This window comes from Populus nigra, chromosome 1, assembly GCF_951802175.1.
Source record: "Populus nigra chromosome 1, ddPopNigr1.1, whole genome shotgun sequence".
NCBI classification, from domain to species: domain Eukaryota; kingdom Viridiplantae; phylum Streptophyta; class Magnoliopsida; order Malpighiales; family Salicaceae; genus Populus; species Populus nigra.
The window spans coordinates 289,108-312,851 of NC_084852.1; the positions used below are offsets into that span (position 1 = coordinate 289,108).

A 23,744-nucleotide genomic window follows, 5' to 3' on the forward strand; every position below is an offset into this window, starting at 1 on the left:
GGTGTTGCCCTAGTATATTGGAAAACTGATAATCATGCATTAATCTTTTCTAATTGTTGTGGATGATTAAGTGATTTAGTGGCGTTAGTCTACACTTGATCAAGCCACATACCCACCAAAAACATTATTTTAATCAAACACTAAGAACAAGTGTGCACAATATCCAGGTATATAACGAAAAGAGGGTGTCCCTCTCTTGTTCAAAGACTTTAATCACCAAATTTTGGAAAACTAAAGAGAAATAGACGTTAAATTACAAAACTAACCTGCCAACACATATGAAAATAAAAAATAAGAATCAATTTGATGACTAGGACGTAACCAGGTTAGGATTCAAATTAAACCTAAATAAAGTTAATGTAAATAACTTGAGGAATGGTATCATGACATGATCAACAATATTAAAATTTAATTTAATTTAAAAATATATATAAATAATATTATTTTAAATTAATTTAGATTATAGTCTAATATCCAACTCGTGACTTGAGACGGGTTTGATAAACTATGGATCAGAAAACTATTATGTCATTTTACAGGGATCTGTTATTCAAGTAGTAGACATTAATGATATAGTAATTAAGCCATCTCCAATAACATGTGAACATCCTTCACCCTCCAATAAATTCCAATTGCGTGATCGATAGATCATCCAGTAATGCTTAGATTATGAAAGCAATTACTTGACTATAATCTTCTCCACGGCTTGTTTACCGACCTTGTAAGCATGTCTCATGGACAAACAACAAAGCACATGGATCTCGTTTAGTTAAAAGGAAAAGTCAGAGGAAGTGGACAGTGAGTGGTACAAGCACCAACGGCAATATAGAGAGTACGTGTAGGGTGTACCACAAAACTTGGCGATGATACTTCCTCCATCTCAATTTGACAACGACATTATCTTTATCATTCACATCTCCTCCTCATCTTTCTCTGTTCGGTTTCTAAACAAAAACTGAAACCAGGGTTCTGTTTCTTTCATCATTCTCTTTCGTTTTTTTTCTTTTAATTCGACGGGTGTGCTTTGCCATCTTTTGAGGAGCTGAGGAAATCATCAAGAGAGAAGTGTTTCTTGAAGGGTTTGTCCTGGTTCTTGATTTCTTGCTTTTAGTGAGTTTCTGGTTAGAGTTTATGCCTCCTTTAAATTTCATTTTGAAGCTAGCTCTGATTTGTAGGCATTGATTTCAGAACTGCAACTGGTAGAATATATATTTCAGGGAGAATGATACTTGCGATTTGATTATGAAAGAAGTTTTCTTTGGTATCATTCCATTACCTTGTCAATCAAATTAATTAGTTAATGCTAGATGTGGCTCTATTTCCTTCGCACCAGCATAAATCTGGCTGTAGAAAGCTGTGATATTGCTTATCAGTTCATTAAGGTTATCATTTATAATCATGGATCAGGTGTTCTGCTACATGCATTAAAGATGTGTCTTGCATGCAAAACTTATTGAGAGAAGGAGACTTGGTTTGTTAACAAGTCAGATTTTGGGATGTTCATATACATGTAAAGCATACAACTCTTGAATGATCGTGAATTAAAATTTTATTTTTTCTGGGATCTGGTCTTTGATAGGCAAAGGATCATGTGAACTTGTTTTGCTCAAAGGAACAGTGGAGGTCACGAACATCTATCTAGCTCTGTATTTTCCTTCTTGACGTTTATCTGGTGTTCAGTTTCCCTAGTGGAAGAGCTGTATATTTTGCTGTGCTAAGCTTGCTCGAACACGTCTAACATCTTCAATTGATTATGTGACCAGCCAGAAACGCACTGAATTTCCTGCGTCCCGTTTCGCCTCGTTAATTGAGAATGGGAGGTGCAGTGGGAAAGGCTGGTTCACCTCAAAAGGCATGGATACCGGAAACACAAATCGAAACAAAAGTGGTCGAAGCTATGCGGCGGAGGGAAACTCATGGAAGTTCAATAAAATCATTCAACAGCATAATCTTAAAATTCCCAAAAATAGATGAAAGCTTCAGAAAATGTAAAGCTACTTTTGAGCAATTTGGTAAGTCTCCAGTTTCGCTCTATATGTTTTCCTCTTTGTAGATTTCATTTGGCTATAAGCAAACATGAGACTCAAGGCTTTATTAACTAAAAAACTTAAAGGAGTGGGGGATCTGTTTATGCCTTCATATATACAAGATTAAATATTTTTATTTATACATGTTTCTTGATTTTTTTAATTTTATTTTTAATTATTAATTATTTATGATTTTTTCATTTATTAGTATATAATTCTTAATTTATTTAATTATATGTGCTTAATTTTTTTAATTTTTATTTAAAAAATTTTTAACTACATAAAAAAACATGTGCATACAAATTTTTTTATTGAAAAAAAAATATCTGAACAGCTGTTGATCGTAAAATTAACTTGATGGTTGATGCTCTAGATATCTTGAATTTTTTTTTAATCAAGTCTTAGCTAAGCGATACCAAAATTAAGGATCAAATTACTTCCCTGGAGTTCATCCAAAATACTGATTTCCAAGGCAGATTGACGGATTGTTTGGTAATACAGATGATTAAAACAATGCTGCCTCAACTTGACAAAACCATGGATCAAGTTACAGCACCTTTCCCCTAATATTCAAGGGATCATGCCCTCATGCTGTCATGATACGAACGCACAGAAATTACAGACAAACACATCCCTTTTTCTTCTTTGTTTACTTCCAAGTGGTAAGAGTTCTTTTTATTTCTTTGCAGATGAAGATTCCAATGGGTCCATTGATAAGGAAGAGCTCCGGAAATGTTTCCATAAGCTGGAGACTGCGTTTACAGACGAAGAAATTAACGATCTCTTTGAGACATGTGATGTTAATGAGGACATGGGCATGAAGTTCAATGAGTTCATTGTACTTCTCTGTCTTGTCTATCTTCTCAAGGATGATCCTGCTATCCCTCAAGCTGTATCCTGAATAGAGCAGTTAATGCTCCGCCATTCTGATTTATAGCTACTGCTTTCCATTTTTTCTCGAACCGAACTTGGCATGTTCCATCCACCATATGATTCTGACAGTTTAAATCATTTTCTTCTATCTCTTGATGAGAGAGCTCTTCATGTTTTGCAGCCAAACTTCCAGTTCTCCACCTCGTTTTCTAATTAATTATGTGCTGTCTGCTACTTGCATTTGTGCCGAGTCTAGGTAAGGTCATCACCCCTCCTGCAATTCCAATTGTTTAGCTTCTCAGTTCAGTTCTAGAGTGTTGCAATAATGCAAGAGAATTTGTTTTTCTTGTGATAAGGGCTTCGAGTTATCTTGCCTTGCTGTTCTGGCTTCACTAATTAAAATAAACAGCAAAATTTTGTGTTTTTCCTTCGTTATCTGCCATGTTTGCAATCCATGACATGTTTAGAAATCACGAATAGGCATGCCGGATTTGGAGGCCACATTTGAAACACTGGTTGGGGCCTTTGTGTTCTTAGACAAGAACAAGGACGGTTACGTCAGCAAGAGTGAGATGGTACAAGCCATAAATGAATCTGGGGAGCGTTCGTCTGGACGAATAGCCATGAAAAGATTTGGTTAGTCTCTCCCTCTCCTCTCTAGACATTCCACTTTCATGATATGCATGTGTAAATTAAGGTCACTTGCATTGTACGTCAAATGATATATATTGTCACATTTATGTGCTTGGGACGGCATTCAGCAATCAGAACATGCTCATATACAATGCAGGTCCTTGTAGGCAAGAAAGAAATTCCCTCTGGTTTACTGAGTGATAATTAGCCGTCTCATATTGGCACCCAAGGGGATTGCTCGACGAGCTAGGGTTTAGTTTGCATGTTAACGCGCGAGTGTAGATTTCTTAGAATCCAATCAATTATTATACGTACTCAAGGCTTCTGTTTACTGATCATTACTCATGATGAGGAACCAGTTCTGCTTCAGCCACACGTACGGGGGCAATACTTTTGCTTGAAGAAACTAACGTACGGTACTAACCTTGGCCCTCACTTTACAATTGCAGAAGAGATGGACTGGGATAAAAATGGAATGGTGAATTTCAAGGAGTTTCTGTTTGCTTTCACTAACTGGGTTGGGATCGATGATAACGAAGATGAGGAGGGAGGAGGAGAAGAGGACTGATGAATCTATGCAAATTCTCCCGTCGCCAGCTCTCTACTTGACGAATCATGACGACCTGGAGCTGACATTCACAGACGTGAGAGTTTCTATATATATAAGCTCCTGTTTGTCTCTTCAATAAATGATCAAAACACGTACATTCTATGTTTTGCTGGCTCGGAAGAAATCTTTTTCCTTCTATGCTTTGTATTGTAAATTGGGTTTTCAAGTACACAACCTACATGCTTGTTGGATGCATTTCGCTATGAACTATTTAATGCAGTATACGAAGATGATTTTTAGATGAAATTGAAATTTTTTTAAAATAAAAACCGAAACCGATCGGTTTGTTCAAATCGGTTTGGCTTGATTCTTTCAGTTTAGCTTAATTTTAGCTTGGTTTTTTCCAGTTTAGCTCGATTTTTTCCAGTTTCGCTCGGTTTGACTTGATTTTTTTTGTTTGAGTACTATTTAATTTGTCAATTTCAAACTTATAAAACCAAAAGCACATCAAACTAGTCAATTTTTTTAAAATTTTAATTGATTTTTTTTTCAATTTAGTTTTTTCAATTATTTTTTTCTGATTTTCTCAATTTTTTTACTCACCCTACATATTACCATGCAAATACTGCGTGCCCATGCAGCAGCGCACCTCAACTCCGAGTCGAATAGCTGATTTTAATGTAGACCCTACATATTACCATGCAAATACTGCGTGCCCATGCAGCAGCGCACCTCAACTCCGAGTCGAATAGCTGATTTTAATGTAGACCCTACATATTACCATGCAAATACTGCGTGCCCATGCAGCAGCGCACCTCAACTCCGAGTCGAATAGCTGATTTCAACCTACATTAGTTACTCCTTGAAACTCGCTCACTTTGAAAAAAGAGAGAAACTGAAAGGGAGGAGGAAGAAAATAAAATCTAACCCATCATCTTCATCTATGATGTATCTCTCTTCTTGTATCTATCTATTTCTTTCTTTGGAGTGGATCTCGCTATTTTCATTGGCTATTCTCAGCACCATAAATAAAATTTCTGTCGCTTGCCTGGACACATGATATGACTAGAATAACAGCCGAGTACGTAGAATACTACTACGAAAAAGATCAAAGAAGAGCGGTGGGGAGAAGGGGCGAGAGGGCAGATACACTTAAAATTGGAGACGGCAGAGAATGCCTTCAACAAATTCGAGTATTGCCTCCTCTTAAGGGTACACAACACTCCAAACCATACCTTGACTTTCCCATCGACCATCAAAACTGTCATCACAAGCTTATAGTACGGACCAATTTTAATTTAATACATTAGCGGTCTTTGATTCCAAACTGCCTAAAGCAGCAAAGCACAAAACCACAACCCCGCAACTGAACCGGTCCCTTAATATGCGATACCGCCATTAAACCTCCCCCCCAAACAGAAGATAAAAACACACCTCATATAGAAACAAGTTAGAACTGGCACAGACAGTGCCAGTGCCCCGATGGCAGTTGGGAGCATTGGCTGACACAGGAGAACCTGTGCTGTCAGAACCGCTGATCACTGGGAGAACTAGTAAACAAGCTCCAGGAGCCCGCTATGTTCAAGAATCCACTACCCCCTCGTCTTGGCCCTCTTCATACCAAGGCTGTTGTTAAAGGGGGAGACGGAACCTGACATGGGAGAACCTTCCTCACGAAATGTACCATTAAGCAACGCTAGCTCTCTTAGCTGCTGCTTCTTGTAGTAATCCTGAGATTCATCCTAAACATGAAATGAGAAAAAATAAATATTAACCCTGATAAGAAAAGAATGATGCTTGCAAGCTTAGATGCAAGAAGAGGAGGGAGTTAATTTCCAAGCTAAATATATGCAAAGGAATAAGTTAATTACCACGGGCCTCAACAAGTCTTCGAGTATCTCCCGTGCCTGCATTAGTCGAGCATCAACTATTTCAACTGGCAATTCACCCTCAACCAGGATGTGGAGAGGTTCATTTAGATGCTCATACCCTGGTTTCCCTCTCATCATATCTTCCTATAAGAAATGAACAGTATATCATTCACATCATGTAACGAATCTGAGGGGACATAATATCACAATTTATGGGAGACAAATTACACTCTAGGAAGCAGAAGATGGCAATGGTTGGACAGAACTGTTACAAGTTTTGACCCGAATTCTTTTTAAAAATATATAAAGTAATCTTCCAAAAAATTGCAAAATGCAGATTTGCACCATGCATATAATTTCTCAAACAGCACATGCACATTCAGATTTTCCAGAGACTAGCTAGGACCACAATCATCTACAGGTTCCAGCGAAGATTGTTTGATCACTAATCTCAAAATAAAGTACTTCCGCTTCCTAGTTAGTTCTCCTCTGCCTCAAAAGGTTGAAGTCGTACTTAAGGACCACTATAAGTTTGAGACAAAGGTTATTCAACTAACAGAAGAAAATTTCATTAATACCCTGGCTGGATCCTTAATGCTGCCACGGCCTCTGATCAGAACACGGCACTCTGTGCTTGCTTCCACTCGCTTAAGGGAGTTTCCCCTAGGACCAAGAAGGCGCCCAACGAAGTTGTACTGCAACAAAAGATGAATGTCAAGAGGCTGCAGAAAAGGAAAATGCAAAAAAAAAAAAAAAAAACAAATGCAAGGGAAAGAGCAGATGATTTGTACATTAGGATATTTGTCGACAGGAATATCCACTCTGATGGTTCTCTTAACAATAAGACCAGATGAGCTACCTTGAGAGCTCAGCCAGTTTTGTGCTGATGAGGGCTGTAAAATACCTGACATCTGCATAACATAATTCCAGATCTTGTCAAAAAAACCACTATCTATATTCTTGTGGCTTCCTGCTTTATACTGTGGGCATAACAGTAATTAAATCCCCAAGGAAGCTTCATAGAGCACCAAAAGCATTTCGCAACTCCGTTGGAGTAGCCCACCAGAATACGTTTAAGACACTATAACAGGTGGGGAAACAAACAAACAAACTAGGCAGATGACAGCCAAGAACATGTTGACAAATGAACCATAAAAAAAAGAGGCCCAGTGCAGGAACTATGTTAAGGCATTCCCACCAAATATAATGAAAATATAAGGCTCTAAACCTAGAAACTTATGTATTAGTGTGCTCAACAGCCTTGTCATCTTTTAGATTGGTCAAGGCTCCAGGCTTTCTGCTACAGCGCTATCATGGATTGAACAACTTTTATCAATTCAAGGGTCAGGATTCTACATGAAAGTGTACCAAACTCCGTCTTGTCTGGAAGCAGTTGCTTAATACTCAGCATGACATGCATCCTTCCTTGAATGAATTGCAAAGCCAAGCCAGAAGTAATTCTTTGAAATAAAAGGTATTAGGTCTTTGATTTTGTCACCAATGAGAAATTAAATTCATGTATTGGGTTTGACCATATAATTAAGAGTGATATTCAGGAAAGATGTGCAAAGTTAAGATCTACTTTTCACTGCTTGGTGATGTTAGCCTCAGACTCACTGCCTGTCATGACAAGCCTGGCAATTCAAACTACATGCTTAGATATAAGTTAGCATAAAAGGTAAATATAGTCAGAAATGCTTCTAAAAACAGTAAATTCAGATGAAAAAAAAGGTCATGTTAATGGTTAGTATCCGTACTTCTGATTGAAACCGTGATGCCCATCCATTTGCATCAGCTGCTCCATTTGAAAATATTCCTCCAGAAGCCAGAGGGCTAGCATGTTCAAGCCCACTTTGACCTAAAACTGACGCATTCCCCAACAGCGTAGTTACACGCAATATTTCTGCTCCAAAATGTCAATTTTCAAGAACAAGATGTACCAGTTAGCATTGGTTATTGGTTAGCAGTCACCACAAACAGACAAGACGGATTGTTAACTGAGTTAGTTAAAAATCAATGCTTGCCCCATGAAATACTTAAACTTTCAGAAGAACATAGTCTGATATGAAAAGTTTAAGGATCACAATGTTAAGTGATAGCCTGGTATATGCATAATTAAACAAATAAGAAAGTTAAAACATTATTTGTTTTAATTAGTTTGACAGAGAATAAAAGCAACTAATAAAATTAATTATTCAAGTCACGGAAGTAAAGAAAACTCAAGGACATTGTATATCTACCAATTTGCAGCCTGCATAAAAACAACACTATCTAATCAACACCATAAGTTTGCACCACTGCAAATGGGAAAATTGTTACAAGTATTTGCTAACAGGGAGGATAATGCAAGAGAAAAGGAGGGAAAATAAAACCAAGACATGGCAGAAATCGCTCAGAATTAGATCAACCCGCCCATTTTGGCTATAACATCAGCATCTGAATTTGCCAAACTTGGTGCCCAAGCTGCAAGCAGAGTCTATAAGAAAACCAGGCAGAGTTTTAGATCACATTGACCATCAGCTTCTTGAGATGTCAAAGATGTCCCCAAGTGATAAGTTACTTGAACAACCAATAACCCAACTATGCCTAGCCCACTCTGTGTATTGGAAGATCTCTTTCTGCAAGATGAGTGAAAGATACTAAGCGTGCAGCCTCATTTCCAAAAACACAAACCAACCAGTTTGTTTTCTTAATAAATCTAATAGGCTGTTTATCATTGGTAATACCCACCCCAAAACATCAAAACAGTGTCTTGCTTGTTGATTCAGATGTTGAATCCACACCAAAGATGATTATGTTAAACGCAGAAACCTAACACAAAAGATAAAATCCTATAGTAGACTAAAAAAAACGAATTTGCAACTCCTAAGAAAAAAAAAACCTCAAAATGCTTTAATCTATGTCAACACCATTGAGCTCTTTACTTCATTTGTGCACCCTCTTCAACCACCACCTACCCTATCACAGCCAATGCTCAGAAAGGATTGCAAAGGAAAAGAACCAGGATATGAAGTGGGAAAGGAGTAGAATTCTAGACAGAGGATAAAGCCAGGAGCACACATCTAGAATGCCAATCAAGTTAAACTACAATGCCATACGAGAAATATTAATGATACAACGACACACTATCTAACAGTTTCACAAGAATGCAAGCCAATTAGCCACATGCAACACAATCAACTGACAAAAGCATATATGACTCGTACTCTAAAAGAAATCCTCTTATTTGCAAGTTACTATATACACTTTCAAGTCAATCTGTTATAATCAATCCTTACGCTCCTCCAACAGGTCCTAGTAGATGCTTATATAGCATCCAGTTGGTACAAATATCTTTCTGAAACCTAAGAGCCCTTATACAGCTAATTGATGCTTCCCCCAAAGCCATCGTCATTCTTTAATTCAGCTGTCAATAGTGAGTGTCATTATGTGCTTAATGCTAATCTATACCTAATCCATCAAACTAAACAAGATATCCAAAATGGAATTGAGGATCATAAATGAACTTGCCCCGGTACATGACTGAAGTTTCCACTCACCTTAGATATTTTCCGTCCATTTTGTTAAGGCAAAACCATTCACTCCGTTCATCAAGAAAACAGAAGAGTGAAGAAAAAAACAGAACTTGTGTGACCTGTCAATCGTTAATGCCCCCCAAGTTCTACATACTGGCACAGTATGTAGAACCATTTATATCATCAACACTAATGCTGTACAACCATTCTAAACCTCATCATCATTTTACTGTCAGGGAGGAACAATAGGAATGACTTCATAAGAAATTAATTTGTAACATGTATGCAAAATCCATTCATAAACTGAGTTCTTTTTCATCATTTTGTAGGAAGCACAACAAATAGAAGCACATTTGGTAAATAAGTATCTTGATCGTCTAATGCCAGATATTAAATTCAGTTTCCATGTACAGGTGTCTACACTGCAAACACCATATAGGCAGCCACTTTCCACAATTGCAATCATTTCTTATTCCTGTAACCATGAAAAGAATCCAGCGGAAAAAATATTCATTTTTGAATACTATACATGCTTTGATCTACGCGCATGAAAAGGCATCGTGACAATGAACCTCACCTTGGTTCAACAGCCGGTAGGTATTAGGAAGCACAGGCAAAAAGGGACTAATCTTGTGACGCTCTGCCAACAACTCCGACAAATATCTGCTTAACAAAAGCATATCAAGTATCAATTAACCATGCAGTTGCGCCAATATCCTCGTACATACAATCACTGCCATGCTAGAAATACAAAAGCTGCGGAGATACACATAACTAATCAATCATTTAGTAAATCTACTACTATTAGAAACCATTTCATAAACACATCATTCACAATCATCAGAATTGGGCCTCGGAGCTCAAGCAGATACAAAACACAACAAAAGTTACAAAATTTACTGCTTAACACAACACACACAGAAATTAACAAAAAAAAAATGACAAAATACAGTAACAAACAGAAGCACAAAACGAGTTACCACATCAATATAGCCACATAAATCAATCGCTAAATCCAGCAGTAAAGTCAGCGATCAAACAAAATCCACAGCAAAACAATACGAGACTCAAGACTAGTGATAAGGAGAAAAAAAAAACTAGATCTGTTCAACTAAAATGAAAGATCTAGATCTCTCTAGATTTATAAAACAGACAGTGAAGAGTTAAGGGAGAGAGAGACTATACTTTTCTTGCTCAACAACAAGAGCAGAGGAAGCTGCCGATGATCGAAGACCAGAGATATGAGGCGAGTGAGGAGCAGATGGAGACGGAGAGTAAGCCATAAAGCGACCAGCACCGACGCCGACGCCGACGCCGCCAGTGGTGGTCATTTTATCAGTACTCCAATCAATATCCTTATAGATATCCGTTTTGTTAGATTTTTAATAAATCAATTAGAATTATTATTGATATATAGAGCAGCAGTAGCGAGCGGCTACCAGCAGAGAGGCAGCCGGAAGGAGAATGATTTTTATTTTTTTATTTTTTATCTTATTTTTTGGTGCTTGTGGTTATGGCCGCTACCAGACTCGCTGCTCCCTGTATCTTCTCTCATGCGTCGGTGGAATTTGTATTTATACGTAAATAAAATAATATGAGAATATTAAAGTAGTCACCGATTTTGTTTTTCCTTTTTTATTATTTTATTTTTGACTTTTACTGTTTACGGCACCTGTAAAGAAAGAAGAACAATCATGGAAGGTAAAGGACAATCATGGAAGGTAATTCAAGGGGGAGTTTTTTTTTTCTTTAGTCCTTGGAGTTTTTGTGTTGTTAAGTATTAGTTCTTGTTCGTTTGAAGGCAATTGAGGACCAAAATACGATAGAAATATTTATTTTTGATCACTAGAGAAAATTACGTGCATTAATTATTTCACGATAAATATTTTAAATTAAACTAAATACTATATTTTAATTAATACATTCGATTATTATAAAAAAATAAAGAATATTAGTAAAATAACTCTACATAAGTCATAAGATATGATTTTAATTATTTGTTTTGCTCAAATTAGTTTGGAAGTTTCCTTCTTTCTTTTCTTTTTTAAATTAAAGGAAAGGGTATTCTTATGCCATCCATCATGTACCAAACTAATTTCATTATAAAAAGCAATATCGTTCAACAATTTATTTTCAAACAACTTAATATATTTATAGCTGGCTACTTTACCTTTTACCCCCACTCATGTGGCTGGTTATTATATTTATGCTTCTCTTGTGGTTATCTATCTTAACCAACAAAAAACAAAATACAAGGCAACCACAATCATATTGTTGGCTGCTTTACCCTTTGCCCCCACTCATGTGGTTGATTGTTATATTTATGTCCCTCTTGTGGTCGTCTATCTTAACCAATAAAAAACAAAATACAAGGTTACCCTTAATTGTATCCTTTATCCAACGTGATAGCAATGATACTAACTAGGTAAATTTGACCATGTAAACCCATGACACCAAATAGTCATGTTAACTTTGTTCTAATTTTATGAATACTTCAATACTTTATTTGATATATCATTATTCAATGATAATCATTGAAAATTTTAGAACATAAATGACATTTTAAAATATAAAGATGAGGTGGTAGACATCTACCTGCTCCTTTTAGTGGTCTTGTTCTGCTAACTTGTGGTCCTGCAGTCGATACCTCTCATGTTTCAAACAAAGCCATCATTTTTTTAATATTAAGGATTGCATCCCATCATTCTTTACATTCACATCCATTACTTTTTCAATAGGTTTTATCAACTTACAAGCATCATTATAAAATTAGTATGTAAGATTTTCATATCTAATTTAGATCACTATTTCATATTCATATTATTACCCATTAACCCCAAATTCTTAGATTTTCCCAAGCCAAAATACCTTAACCTAAACTTACCTCATCTTAGTTACTGTGTATAAGACTTGAGATTTTCATTATTTATGTTTTTAGGGATGCTCAAATCAGCCTCATCATACCTAATAGCAAGGTTGTCACAACGATCTTGCTTTAGTTTCTTGTAGATACTTTTGATCCCTCAATAACTCTACACTTAAAGCTGTCACTCTAGCTCCATTTCTATCATTTTGTAGGGTTAAGTGGCCCCCTAAACATAAACTTTTAGGGTTGTTACAACAACCCTAAAGTCTCTAAAAAATAAGTATCTCTAATGACCTCATTTCATTTTAACATTTGAGGCTCTTTAGACAACCCTTATCCCACTCCTGTGGGGTATTCAACATGTCATAAAATTACATGTTAACACCCATTAACAACAACCCTTACACCCCTTCAAATTGTATAATACAAATTAGCCCCTAAATTAATTCAATACATCCATATATTCTATAAAAATTCAAGAGCTCTTTCATCTATTTCAATCTCATGAACTAAACATCCATTGTAAATTATAGATCTCACTTGTTCTTTGATAGCCAAAACCATCATTCCCCCCCTAAGGTTTCTTCTTCATCTTTCATCATCCTTACCTATAATTTTACTCCTAAACATGTTTTTCTTTTTCTTTTTTAAGAAAACATGCTCTTACTTTAATTTTTAATACTAGAATTTTCAAAAATCCAAGAAACTTTATCTTTCAACACTCTTTCATGCATTAACCTTATTTTCTTACTTTCTTAATATGTCAATATCACTGATTACACATAAGAATTAAACAATAACCTCTCTCCAAGATTTCTTCCTTTGGCTGAACTTAAGGATTCTTGTTTCTCTAGGTTTTTCTTTAATTTTCTTGTTTCTTTCTCTTTATTACACACTATAAACTTATTTACTTATTCAATTTCAAAGGATCAATGATTGTTTCCCCAATTATTTCACAAAACCCTAAAATTCAAGATTTGAGGTTTTTCTCATCTTTCTTCAATTGGCATACAAAACCCCATCCCATTTTATTATATGATGATGGTAAGCTTAAATACACATAATTTTAATGTAAAAACACCCCCCCATGAAACCATGGTTGGTTGAACCTATAGAATATGTTGGTAAGCCTAAATACACATAATTTTAATGTAAAAACACCCCCCCTACGAAACCATGGTTGGTTGAACCTATAGAATATGTTTCCCTTAGAATTTTCTTTTCAATTCATGGAAGTTTCTTTCACTAATAACCTATAATCATTATTCCATGTCAAAAATTTCAAGAATTAACAATTTCTTCCAAATTCTATATGAACCGTAATTTCACAAATTTTAGGGTTTTTTTATTTTTGCTCAAGAATTGTATAATTCTTCTTTTTGTACTTTCTTCCTTCAAAACTTGATCTTCAATTTGACTTTTATCTCCATCACCATGATTTTTTTAATAAATAAACTCGGATGAATCTTCTAAACATGAGTTAATGTTTTAAATTCGCAACCTTTTAAATTCTAGACTCGGGTTTAATTAAGAAACTCAATTTAATGTTAAAGGATAAACTAAAAAATTATCAATTTAAAAAACTTGACAAGGCAAAAAAAAAACAGTAATAAAAAAATGAGGATAAAATATGATATGTAAATATATTAAAAGAGGGCGAAATCATAAAAAAAAATCAATTTTAACAATTATCCTAAATAAAACAAATAAAAAGAAAAAGAATGGTACCAAATCTAAAATAAAAAAAGACAGAGAATAAAATTGAAAAATAAATTCAATTCTATAAATTAATTTTGAATATCATAATACCTTTGAAAGGAAAGACAAATGAATATTATATTTCATTTTTTTATAAAGAAAAAAAAAGCAATGGTTTTATTGATAGGCTAATGACATATTTGATGGATAACTTACACCATCCACACTCTCACAAATTTAGAAAAATGTCATCATAGCTTCTCAATTTCTATTATCAATTATCCTCTTATTATTGCAAGACCTTGGTAGTATTTGTTATTGTAGTAATAATTATTTTTTAAAATATTTTTATTTAAAAATATATTAAGATAATATATATATTTTTTATTTTTTAAATTTATTTTTAACACCAACATATTAAAATAATTTTAAAACACAAAAAATATATATTTTTTAAAAAAATCATTTGACATGGCTGATTAAACAAAACACACCTTTCATCCAAAAGTTTACTAAATTAAATATATTTCTTTTTTTATGGATTAAGTAAGACTGACTAAAGCTATTTTAAAAAGATGATTGAATAATATATATAATTGTAAGGACTAGAATAACTTTGAGCCGTGGCTCCCTCCCATCCTTGAGTTAGGTTGGGCAAATTTTCATGTAATAACATTATATTTTATTAAATCTCTCCAACAACCCACATCAACAATTAAGACTTGAAGATATATATATATATATATATATATATATATATATATATATATATATATATATATATATATATATCATCAGAAAATAATTGTACAAATACCATGGCAATTTTGAATTTGACATGGATGAGATAAAGCAATCATGTTAACAACGCTTACAAATCCCAAAACAAGAGGCCCTCGTTTTGCAAGTTTTGGAAGCTAGAAGGACTACGTCAAACAATACTCAAACATCATAGACTTTGGTGTAATTTACCCAAAAAGAACAGAAAGAAAAGCACAGCGTGAGCAGTTTTGAGTGTTTGACATTTGACTGCTTCACAAGTTCTAATTTGCAGAGATGGAGGAAACGATACCGTTTAAGAATCTCCATAACCGAGAGTATCAAGGTCACAAAAAGAAGGTTCAACTCAGTAAACCCTACTTTTAACCCTTCTCTTAATTGGTAAATTGGGCTTCGATTCATGTCTTGATTAAGTGATTTTTTGTGGGTTTTGAAAGGTTCACTCAGTGGCATGGAATTGCACTGGAACTAAGCTTGCTTCAGGTTCTGTTGATCAAACTGCTCGTGTTTGGCACATTGATCTTCATGGCCATGTAAAGTACTTTCCCTTGTATTTCAAAGTTTGAAACTTTATGTTTTTTCTATCTTTAAAGCTGGGTTTGATGGAATGTAGATTAATGGGTTTCTTTTACTTTTTGAGATGATATGCTAACTTGTTATTTCTTGGGATTTTATTGTTGATTTTGATAGTTGTTTAGGGAGTTTTATAGTTGGTTGCTTAGAGATGTTTGTGTTCGATGCAGGGTAAAATTAAGGATATTGAATTGAAGGGGCATGCAGATAGTGTGGATCAGCTTTGCTGGGATCCTAAGCATGCTGATTTAATTGCAACTGCTTCCGGTGACAAGACTGTCCGTTTATGGGATGCTCGTAGTAAGTGAATGCTTTGTTTTGTGTAGTCATTGAAATGTTGAAATTTTGGAGAGCCTCATTTTCCTATTCAAGGCAATGTGAAGATATACATGCTACATTTTCTGCTTTCATCAATAGACTACCAGAGAAACAATATTAGTTTATGGAGCTGCTTGAAGGCAGAAACTAATTTAAAAAGAAACTAACTTATTACTGATTCACTTAACATCAGAAAGAAGATGCTCACTTGAGCTTTGGGTTCTGCAGGTGGGAAGTGCTCACAGCAAACAGAACTTAGTGGGGAGAATATAAACATCACCTACAGGCCTGATGGCACTCATGTTGCTGTTGGTAATAGGGTATGCCCTACACTGATATCTCATTTGAAAAAGTATATTCTTGTTTTTAGTTGCATGACCTTTATAGAGTTCCAATGCATGATCATCTTACTCTGTCGTTGAATTCGCTGTAGGATGATGAGCTAACTATACTGGATGTTCGGAAATTTAAGCCAATTCATAGGAGGAAGTTCAATTATGAGGTAATCTAGTTCTCTCCTATTTGTATCAGATTGCCTTAGACATATGTTCCCTAGGCTGAATTCCTTGTCACTCGATTTCTTAAGGGTCACAGAGGGAATCTTTTACTTCTGAGTGTGCATGGTGGCTGGGGGGGGGGGGGTGCATCTTACATCTTACATTAGCTGAGGAGAGAGTGGGCGGTGTGGAAGCATGGATACAAGGCCAATACCTGTTACATGGATTGTTTCTGAATCCCTCTCATGTCAAATACTTCAACACTCCAAACTTTTTTATTTATTTTTTTCTCTAGGTAAATGAGATTGCTTGGAACATGACAGGGGAGATGTTCCTTTTGACTACTGGGAATGGTAAGAATTATATTCCGACTATTGGAATTGCTTTTCCTTTGATGTTCTGAGCTAATTTGCATTTAGCTGCTCATGCTTTCAAGAACGTCATTACTTTTTATCCAATCTGTTCAGGTACTGTTGAAGTACTATCATACCCATCTCTTCAACCACTTGAAACTGTCATGGCTCATACAGCTGGTTGCTACTGCATTGCAATTGATCCAAAAGGAAGGTAAGCTTTCAAGTTGTATAGCTTCTTTGTGAGCGATTCACATGTAACAACAGCTTGATACTAACAGTCTCATATAAACATATATGAAGCATGGAACCATTGATTAAACATCTTTCTACTGTGATAGATATTTTGCTGTTGGAAGTGCTGATTCCTTAGTCAGCCTTTGGGATATCTCAGAAATGCTTTGCGTGCGAACATTTACGAAGCTTGAGTATGTGGTGATTATTTTTTGTTAGTATGCTGTGTATTTGGATGCTCCTCTTTCTCACATGACTTTGATAAAATGCATGATATGGCATGGTATAACCTTTTTGTAATCTCTCAGATGGCCTGTCCGGACAATAAGCTTCAATCACACAGGAGATTTTATTGCTTCTGCCAGTGAAGACTTATTCATAGATATAGTATGTATTCATGGAACTTCCTCACTTAGTTCTTTTCAATCTCAACCATTCCTTTTCTTCTCAAGAGTTATATGTGGGGTGGCATTTCTCCAGTTTGCTAATAGTTTATACGCAATCATTTAACTGCTTTCCACAGCCCATAATCAACAAGATACTGACAAGATTTCTGCTGTTGTTTCACAGTCCAATGTCCATACTGGGCGATCAGTGCATCAAATCCCATGCCGTGCTGCCATGAACAGTGTGGAGTGGAACCCCAAGTACAATTTACTTGCTTATGCTGGGGATGACAAGAACAAATATCAGACTGATGAAGGTATTGAAATTCTTACTGGATTTTTTTTTGCATTAAAGCAGTTGGCGAACTTGTGCTCACTAACTGTTTGGTGGTTTGATGAAATTGCCTTATTGTCTTCTCATGGCATCCATTGCAGGTGTTTTTCGAATATTTGGCTTTGAGAGCGCCTGAATTATATTAGTGAAGAAGCACATTGTTGTATACTGCTTACATTTTTGGGATTCTTCAAGATTGCTGTATTCCCTGTTAAATTTTGGATATGTTGACCCTGGATTCATGCAACTGTAGTGATCTCAATAGATATGCTTTCTTTACGCCTCTAAATGAACTTTTTGGCAAGTTTTGTTACTCTCCATTTGTATGCGCTATTAAAAATATCTTACAGCATGTAAGAAAAGTCAGGCCAATCAGAGAAGCAAAATTTGAATTTCTGAATTGAAAACATGGAACTCTTTAATGCTTAATTTGGGCTATGGGAGAAATTTAATCAATTGACTCTCGAAGGAATGGTGCGCATCTTGATTGTGGAAGGAAGGTCAAGGAGGCGAGTGAGCATCAAAGCAGGAGTAAGGAGGCGAGTGAGCATCAAAGCAGGATTAGTTAGATATGGCTTGAGTTCCATGGAATTGACTTAATGCAGTTTATCTTCTCCGTATTTCCTGTGGCTGGGAGGAATCCCATAGCAACGTGCCAAAACAAAGCGTGCTAAAAGTATCTTGAAGCGCATCTGTCAACCAATGTCTTCTATGCTAGTGGTGAAAATTGGGCTTTGAGATAGTATTCTTGTTAGATTTGTAGTGACCTTGATAAAAAAAAATATGCAATTGTCTGAGTCAAGTCAAGTCAGAGGGATGCTGCAAGATCCAATTTCTGAAAAGAAACATGAAAAACCTTTTATTGATGAGAAGAATTGAATTTTTCTACGTTGTACAGCTAGAACTGCACGCACAACACAAGCTGTGTTGCTGCTTATTCAAAAGCAATCTGGAAGTGTACAAGACTTATATCATTTATAGCTAAGCAAGGATTTGCGGTCGCAAGCAGGGTGCCAACAGCCTCATCAAATGTCCCATAAAATGTCTTCTGTTTGCTCAAAGTTAACATTGCAGAAAATGAATGCTGCTACAAGATGGAATTGCTAGGGTAATTGAATTGAACTTGCACCATTTTGCAGAAGGGAATTGTTGTTACTGTACACCAGGCATCATTGTTCTGGTACCCTTTTCAGCATCCGCACTGGAATTCAGGTAGAATCTGACCGATTTCGTTTTTAGTCAGTAAAATTAACTCCAACTAACAAATGATCGGACCAAAAATGCTTCATCCCCTCGAGGGGATCAAAGATGGCGATGACGCAATGACATTATCAAACCTCCCGAAATCCAGCACCACAAACTCTAGGATGAATGGTGCAGAAAAGACCTGCAAAAATACAACAGACCGACATAATTAGCAACATGAACTAGCATTCAATTACCGAGTTTCCTGTAATTGTTATTTGGCATGATTTCGCTGTTACCTTCGAGTTATTTAATCAGAGAACTCGCCAGCAAATTCCACGTAGTTGTAGATTAAACAAGATCATCACAACCTGCAGGAACAAAGCATTCGGTCAAATCCCAACAGCTTGAAAAAGAACATCCTAGGGGTAATTATGCTGACAAAACATCTGATACTGTTTTTACCTTCAGTCTGGGCACCAACTCGGGAGAAGCCCACAGGCTGGTAACCTTCCCTGGTCAGAATCAGCAAAGCATGAATTTGGAAGCAGGAAACACCAAACCTGTGAAACAAACAAGACAAATTGTAATCAAATACTGTGAACACCAAGTAAGTGGTTTCCATTTGATCTCAACACTTGAGCTCTTCATTTTCTTTCCGCTCAGTGGCTCTTTTGACAAATCAAAACTAGCCCCTTTCATTCTCAACTCTTGAATACACCTAGTAAGAGCTCTATTATCATTCTTCTCTCTTTGCAATTGCCTCCACACCTTCCAGTACCTGCAAACCTTAACCTGAACCAAGAACACAAATACAAGCGAAGTACAGACAGACACAAGAGAAGGTATCCACCAATTCTTGCAAGAATGCTCTTTACTATCAACAGAAGACGTAAACAAAATAGTTAAGAAAAACCCATGAAAGACTAAAAAGAAGCAACAAAGTTGAAAGATTTCGCGCTTGATAGAGTCCATTCTTGACTCTTTCAAAGCAATTCTACGGCCAAAAAGATCCTCTTCTCTTTGCCATAGCTTGAGAAGCAAAAGATGGCCCGGACTATTAGAAATTTCTGCTAATGGGTGGTTTTGAATTGCTTTTATTGTGTTCATGGCACATATCAGTTTCTGTTGGTGCTCTTCATCTACTGGGATTTCTACGATGTGGGCATCTTTCATTTGAGCCATTGTTGAACAGAAATGAGATAAAGTTCAGGAGAATTTAATTAACAGAAGCAAAGAACACAAGAAAGGAAACAGAATAATGAACTAGAAGGATTTGAGGATGTAAATAAATATCAGAGAACCAAAATGGGAAGTTTTTCTGATAGATTGCTTGAAGGAAGACTTGAAGAGAGAGAGAGGAAGACTTGAAGAGAGATTAGATTGCTTGATTTTTGAGGGAGGGAGAAAGTTTTCTGATATTTAAATTGTTGAGAAACGCCTCGGTTACATTTGATGCTCCAACGGTAAGATTTCTAAGCAACGGCTATATTCACGAAAGCTAAATAATGGGCCTGCTAATTAGGGCTCCAAGAATCGGGCCATCCTGTCTGTTAGACCGAATTAGGATTGGGCCAGAGGACAGGGATTTGATATAAGTTTATTTTTTAACAACTAATTATTTACAAAGAAAGAAAAGCTAGAAAAAGGGTAAAAAAAGCTGTGGTTATTTTTATATTTTTTTTCATGAATTTTATTTATTATTTATTTGGTCAAATAGGAGGCACATAAATCATGCAATCTATTTAATATCCTTAATTGATCCAATCACATTTTTTTTAGTATTTAAGGACACTCGTAGATTTCCGCACAAAAAAAAACACATAACATACAAGCTACAAATCTTATGTTTCAATAATAAATTTTCATACAAATTTTCCTTAATTTACTCGAATTTTATATATATAATTGGGCCCATTGTCCCATTAATATTATAAAAGCTGATGCAATTCTTAAAATGTTTAAATTTTAAATTTTTTTTTATGGTTTTAGATAATTTTGATACATGGATATTAAAATAATTTTTAAAAAATAAAAAAAATATTTTAATATATTTTTAAATAAAAAATATTATAAATTGAATTACTGCTACAGTTCCTAGTATATTTTAAGCTGACACACTCTACGCACCCTTTCTCTCTCTTCATTATCTCCTCACATAGAATCCTTGCATATTTTCTCAATTTGCTAGGACTGACTGCAAAGAGTTAGTTCTACCTGCTAGAGATAAATTTCTTGATTTCAAGCCGGCTAGCTTCTGCTGCATGTTCTCAACGATGTAAGCATAGGTTTGCTTATTAATCCGCTGTATTGGAGGACACATTTTTAGGGGAAAAAAACCTGTCTTAGTTATTATGCTCACTTTCTGGCCGGCCGGAAGAAATACTAAGCATATTCAGGCGACTCATTACACAATCCAGCTGAACTTCACCAGCTTCCGCAAATAATAGCATGCCATCAGCAAAACAGAGGCGAGACACAGATGGCCCACTTTACTGACCTTATATCCACTGTTCTCCCTATCAGTTGAGATAGATAAACATTCCAGAGAATTTGAAGAGATGCAGTCTCTATACATTTCATAATAAGCTCAATAAACATATGGTAGGGAGGCCAACATCCATCAAAGTGTCTCTAATAAAATCCCATCTTAGTCTATCATATAAGTTTTCTCCAAGTCCACCTTGACGGAATCAGGACCAAGAAGTTGATTGATTTCTGCAACATCCTCCTTACCCTCTGTAATATCTCTGAGATACTTGCAAACTGCAAGTCCCACAACAAGCCATTGATCGACTGATAGAAAAATGGTTGATATCCGTCAGGCCCTGGAGCTTTAAGAGGTTTCATCTCGAATAAGGCTTTCTTAATCTCCTCATCGGTAATTGGTGCCATCATGTTGTCTATATTCCTCTGTTCTAGTTTAGAGAACGCACCATGTAAAGGGAAACTAGGAGCCAAATCTTCCTCCCTAGTGAAAAGTGTATGATAAAAATCCACTGCTAACTGTTTGAGGTTATCTTCATCCCAAATCCACTTAACATTGTCGTCTTTCAGTGTTCTGATTCTGTTTCTTTGCCTCCTGATTTCAGTCTTCGCGTGGAAATAAGAGGATTTTTTAATCCCCAAAGGAAAACCTCTGGCACCTGGATTTCTGAAACCAAAAAATTTCCTCCTGGGATAAAATTTGGTTCTATTCCTCTATCAGCCTCTTGCGCATGAAAATGTTGCCAAACACCTGTTTATTCCACTCCTTCAGTTTCTCTGTCATAGTCCTCAGAGATGACACCAGTCTAACCTTTCTTTCATGAGATCTGCAAAATTTCCGTGTGTGACCTATGCTGCTTCAGAATGAAAGGGGCGGCTTTCAATTCAATCCTCCCTCCTAAAAACATATGCAATTTGGGGGCTAATTTATGCTCCAAAGGGCCAAATTACACAAAGTAAAAATTTTCAAAAAAAGGTACTCGAATCCGCAATTGTAAGAGAGTGTACGGTATTCTCTTTGCTGCAGTATGGCTTTTAGCTTTGTATATAAATCGTAGAAAACTTTATTTAGAAACTTCGAGTTTCCACCCGTCCCCACGAGCACTGTGTTCATCTGTCTTTGAATAAACATATACAAAGATAATGCAAACCACAAAAGCTTGCATATATTTGTGGCGGATAGGGTTCCACGGCATCGCGTTATATACTACTTCCACAATCCTCCCACACTTCATCACAGAGAGAAACTCTTAGCTTATACCGACACTTTTCAATCCAGAAGAAAAATGGCCTCCACATCTGTAGCTGCCATGGCGAGCGTCTCTTTCACTCACCAAAAACCAGCTGTGACAAGCCCACGGCCGGCTCTTCCCAAGGTGGGGCAGTCTCTTTTTGGCTTAAAAGCCGGTCATAGAGGAGGACGTGTAAAGGCAATGGCAACATATTCAGTGAAGCTCATCACTCCTGATGGTGAAAAGGTGATTGAATGCTCTGATGAAACCTACATCCTTGACAAGGCTGAAGAGGAAGGTATTGACCTTCCATACTCATGCAGGGCTGGTGCTTGCTCTTCATGTGCTGGCAAGATCGTGGAAGGGATTGTGGATCAGTCTGATGCTAGCTTTCTTGGAGAAGACCAGATAGAGGCTGGTTGGGTTCTCACCTGTCTTGCTTATCCTAGGTCTGATCTTGTCATCGAGACACATAAAGAGGAAGAGCTTGCTTCAAGTTAGATCTTGCTTTAAATATATATATATATATGTACAACTAGCAATGTATACTGCATGTCTTCATCTTTCTCGTTGCTCACGAGTATTCTCAAAGCGTTTGCCTTTTATTTTAATTACTAGAACTTAATTTAATATGCTTAATTTGCAAACAAAATAAAGCATAATTAAACTTAATTTTTATATATTTAAAATATTGTTGATCAGACATGCCTGTGATCTCATCAGTTACAATATTTAAATATTCTAGTATTAAGGGTAATAAAAGAAGTTTGTTTCCTTAGATATTTAAATTTTAAGGTCAATTATTATTCTTCAAATTTTAAGAAATTTCTTGATTAAATCCAAACATCAAAGAAAATTCATGATAAATGTTTTCTCTCCCTTGATAGGGAAAAAATGGAAGTTGATGGAGAGAGTTACACAACACAACAACAACAACATTTCTAAGAATTAGAGTTTGAGAGCGATTCTATTGCTATAATCAACCAATCAACTCTTAAAGTTTCCCTTTTTGTTTTTGTGTGGAACTTGAGAATCATAAGAATAAAATCAATGGCCAGAACATATATAGAACAGAGGCACTGCATGCTAATTTAGCCTCTCTTTTTTACAGCCAACAATATTGAGATTGCCACAAAACATTCTTGCATGCTCACTCACTAGTTGTAAACTCCACACTTTAATTGTAACATCCCCAAAATTTCAAACAATTTATTTGAAATTCATAATTTTTTTTTTACAAAAATTTCGGCAAGGTTTCCTCTAATTCAATCTATTTCAAGTTATTGATAATATCAACATCAATCCCTAATAAATGATTTTCACAATTTAGTA

General features: G+C 35.9%; 5 protein-coding genes across 10 annotated transcripts; 3 read left to right on the forward strand and 2 right to left on the reverse strand.

Annotated features, from left to right (window-relative positions):
* Positions 1 to 814: 814 nt before the first annotated feature.
* LOC133676098 (probable calcium-binding protein CML21) lies at positions 815 to 4,389 on the forward strand. 6 transcript variants are annotated; one of them, XM_062097690.1, is made up of 6 exons: positions 822 to 1,110; positions 1,580 to 1,623; positions 1,764 to 2,012; positions 2,717 to 2,919; positions 3,368 to 3,536; positions 3,983 to 4,389. In XM_062097690.1, exons 3-6 carry the CDS (start codon positions 1,814 to 1,816, stop codon positions 4,099 to 4,101), a joined length of 690 nt encoding a protein of 229 aa, XP_061953674.1. In that variant the 5' UTR covers positions 822 to 1,110; positions 1,580 to 1,623; positions 1,764 to 1,813; the 3' UTR covers positions 4,102 to 4,389. The 6 variants fall into 6 exon arrangements, with proteins under 6 accessions (XP_061953689.1, XP_061953697.1, XP_061953674.1 ...); XM_062097697.1 differs by having other exon boundaries at positions 822 to 1,079; XM_062097705.1 differs by lacking the exon at positions 1,580 to 1,623 and having other exon boundaries at positions 815 to 1,079; positions 3,691 to 4,004.
* Positions 4,390 to 5,230: 841 nt separating this feature from the next.
* On the reverse strand, positions 5,231 to 11,034 carry LOC133676088 (KH domain-containing protein At5g56140-like). Its single transcript, XM_062097662.1, has 7 exons — positions 10,655 to 11,034; positions 10,047 to 10,132; positions 7,712 to 7,857; positions 6,746 to 6,865; positions 6,533 to 6,649; positions 5,955 to 6,098; positions 5,231 to 5,825 (listed from the first exon to the last, which is right to left on the reverse strand). The coding sequence occupies exons 1-7, from the start codon at positions 10,798 to 10,800 to the stop codon at positions 5,676 to 5,678; spliced, it is 909 nt and encodes a 302-aa protein (XP_061953646.1). The 5' UTR covers positions 10,801 to 11,034; the 3' UTR covers positions 5,231 to 5,675.
* Positions 11,035 to 14,925: 3,891 nt separating this feature from the next.
* LOC133680803 (THO complex subunit 3) lies at positions 14,926 to 17,797 on the forward strand. The gene is made up of 11 exons (XM_062103797.1): positions 14,926 to 15,152; positions 15,251 to 15,346; positions 15,557 to 15,686; positions 15,933 to 16,024; positions 16,138 to 16,206; positions 16,497 to 16,554; positions 16,669 to 16,768; positions 16,896 to 16,982; positions 17,097 to 17,175; positions 17,359 to 17,491; positions 17,610 to 17,797. The coding sequence occupies exons 1-11, from the start codon at positions 15,090 to 15,092 to the stop codon at positions 17,642 to 17,644; spliced, it is 942 nt and encodes a 313-aa protein (XP_061959781.1). The 5' UTR covers positions 14,926 to 15,089; the 3' UTR covers positions 17,645 to 17,797.
* A 543-nt stretch (positions 17,798 to 18,340) lies between these two features.
* Positions 18,341 to 20,108, reverse strand: LOC133680804 (uncharacterized). The gene is made up of 3 exons (XM_062103798.1): positions 19,159 to 20,108; positions 18,993 to 19,064; positions 18,341 to 18,895 (listed from the first exon to the last, which is right to left on the reverse strand). The coding sequence occupies exon 1, from the start codon at positions 19,876 to 19,878 to the stop codon at positions 19,219 to 19,221; it is 660 nt and encodes a 219-aa protein (XP_061959782.1). The 5' UTR covers positions 19,879 to 20,108; the 3' UTR covers positions 18,341 to 18,895; positions 18,993 to 19,064; positions 19,159 to 19,218.
* A 2,159-nt stretch (positions 20,109 to 22,267) lies between these two features.
* On the forward strand, positions 22,268 to 23,023 carry LOC133689765 (uncharacterized). The gene has a single exon (XM_062109827.1). It carries the CDS (start codon positions 22,467 to 22,469, stop codon positions 22,911 to 22,913), a length of 447 nt encoding a protein of 148 aa, XP_061965811.1. The 5' UTR covers positions 22,268 to 22,466; the 3' UTR covers positions 22,914 to 23,023.
* Positions 23,024 to 23,744: the final 721 nt, after the last annotated feature.

Excerpts from the sequence above, each read along its gene's own strand:
- LOC133689765 (XM_062109827.1), top strand. The coding sequence starts at position 22,467 with ATGGCCTCCACATCTGTAGCTGCCATGGCGAGCGTCTCTTTCACTCAC.
- LOC133680804 (XM_062103798.1), bottom strand. The coding sequence starts at position 19,878 with ATGGCTCAAATGAAAGATGCCCACATCGTAGAAATCCCAGTAGATGAA.
- LOC133676098 (XM_062097690.1), top strand. The coding sequence starts at position 1,814 with ATGGGAGGTGCAGTGGGAAAGGCTGGTTCACCTCAAAAGGCATGGATA. Across the intron at positions 2,920-3,367 it reads ATCCTGCTATCCCTCAAGCT|AAATCACGAATAGGCATGCC; the intron begins GTATCCTGAATA and ends TGACATGTTTAG. Across the intron at positions 3,537-3,982 it reads AATAGCCATGAAAAGATTTG|AAGAGATGGACTGGGATAAA; the intron begins GTTAGTCTCTCC and ends TTACAATTGCAG.
- LOC133680803 (XM_062103797.1), top strand. The coding sequence starts at position 15,090 with ATGGAGGAAACGATACCGTTTAAGAATCTCCATAACCGAGAGTATCAA. Across the intron at positions 16,025-16,137 it reads ATGTTGCTGTTGGTAATAGG|GATGATGAGCTAACTATACT; the intron begins GTATGCCCTACA and ends AATTCGCTGTAG. Across the intron at positions 17,176-17,358 it reads AAGACTTATTCATAGATATA|TCCAATGTCCATACTGGGCG; the intron begins GTATGTATTCAT and ends GTTGTTTCACAG.
- LOC133676088 (XM_062097662.1), bottom strand. The coding sequence starts at position 10,800 with ATGACCACCACTGGCGGCGTCGGCGTCGGCGTCGGTGCTGGTCGCTTT. Across the intron at positions 10,133-10,654 it reads CTTGTTGTTGAGCAAGAAAA|ATATTTGTCGGAGTTGTTGG; the intron begins GTATAGTCTCTC and ends TTTGTTAAGCAG. Across the intron at positions 6,866-7,711 it reads CATCACGGTTTCAATCAGAA|ATGTCAGGTATTTTACAGCC; the intron begins GTACGGATACTA and ends TATGTTATGCAG.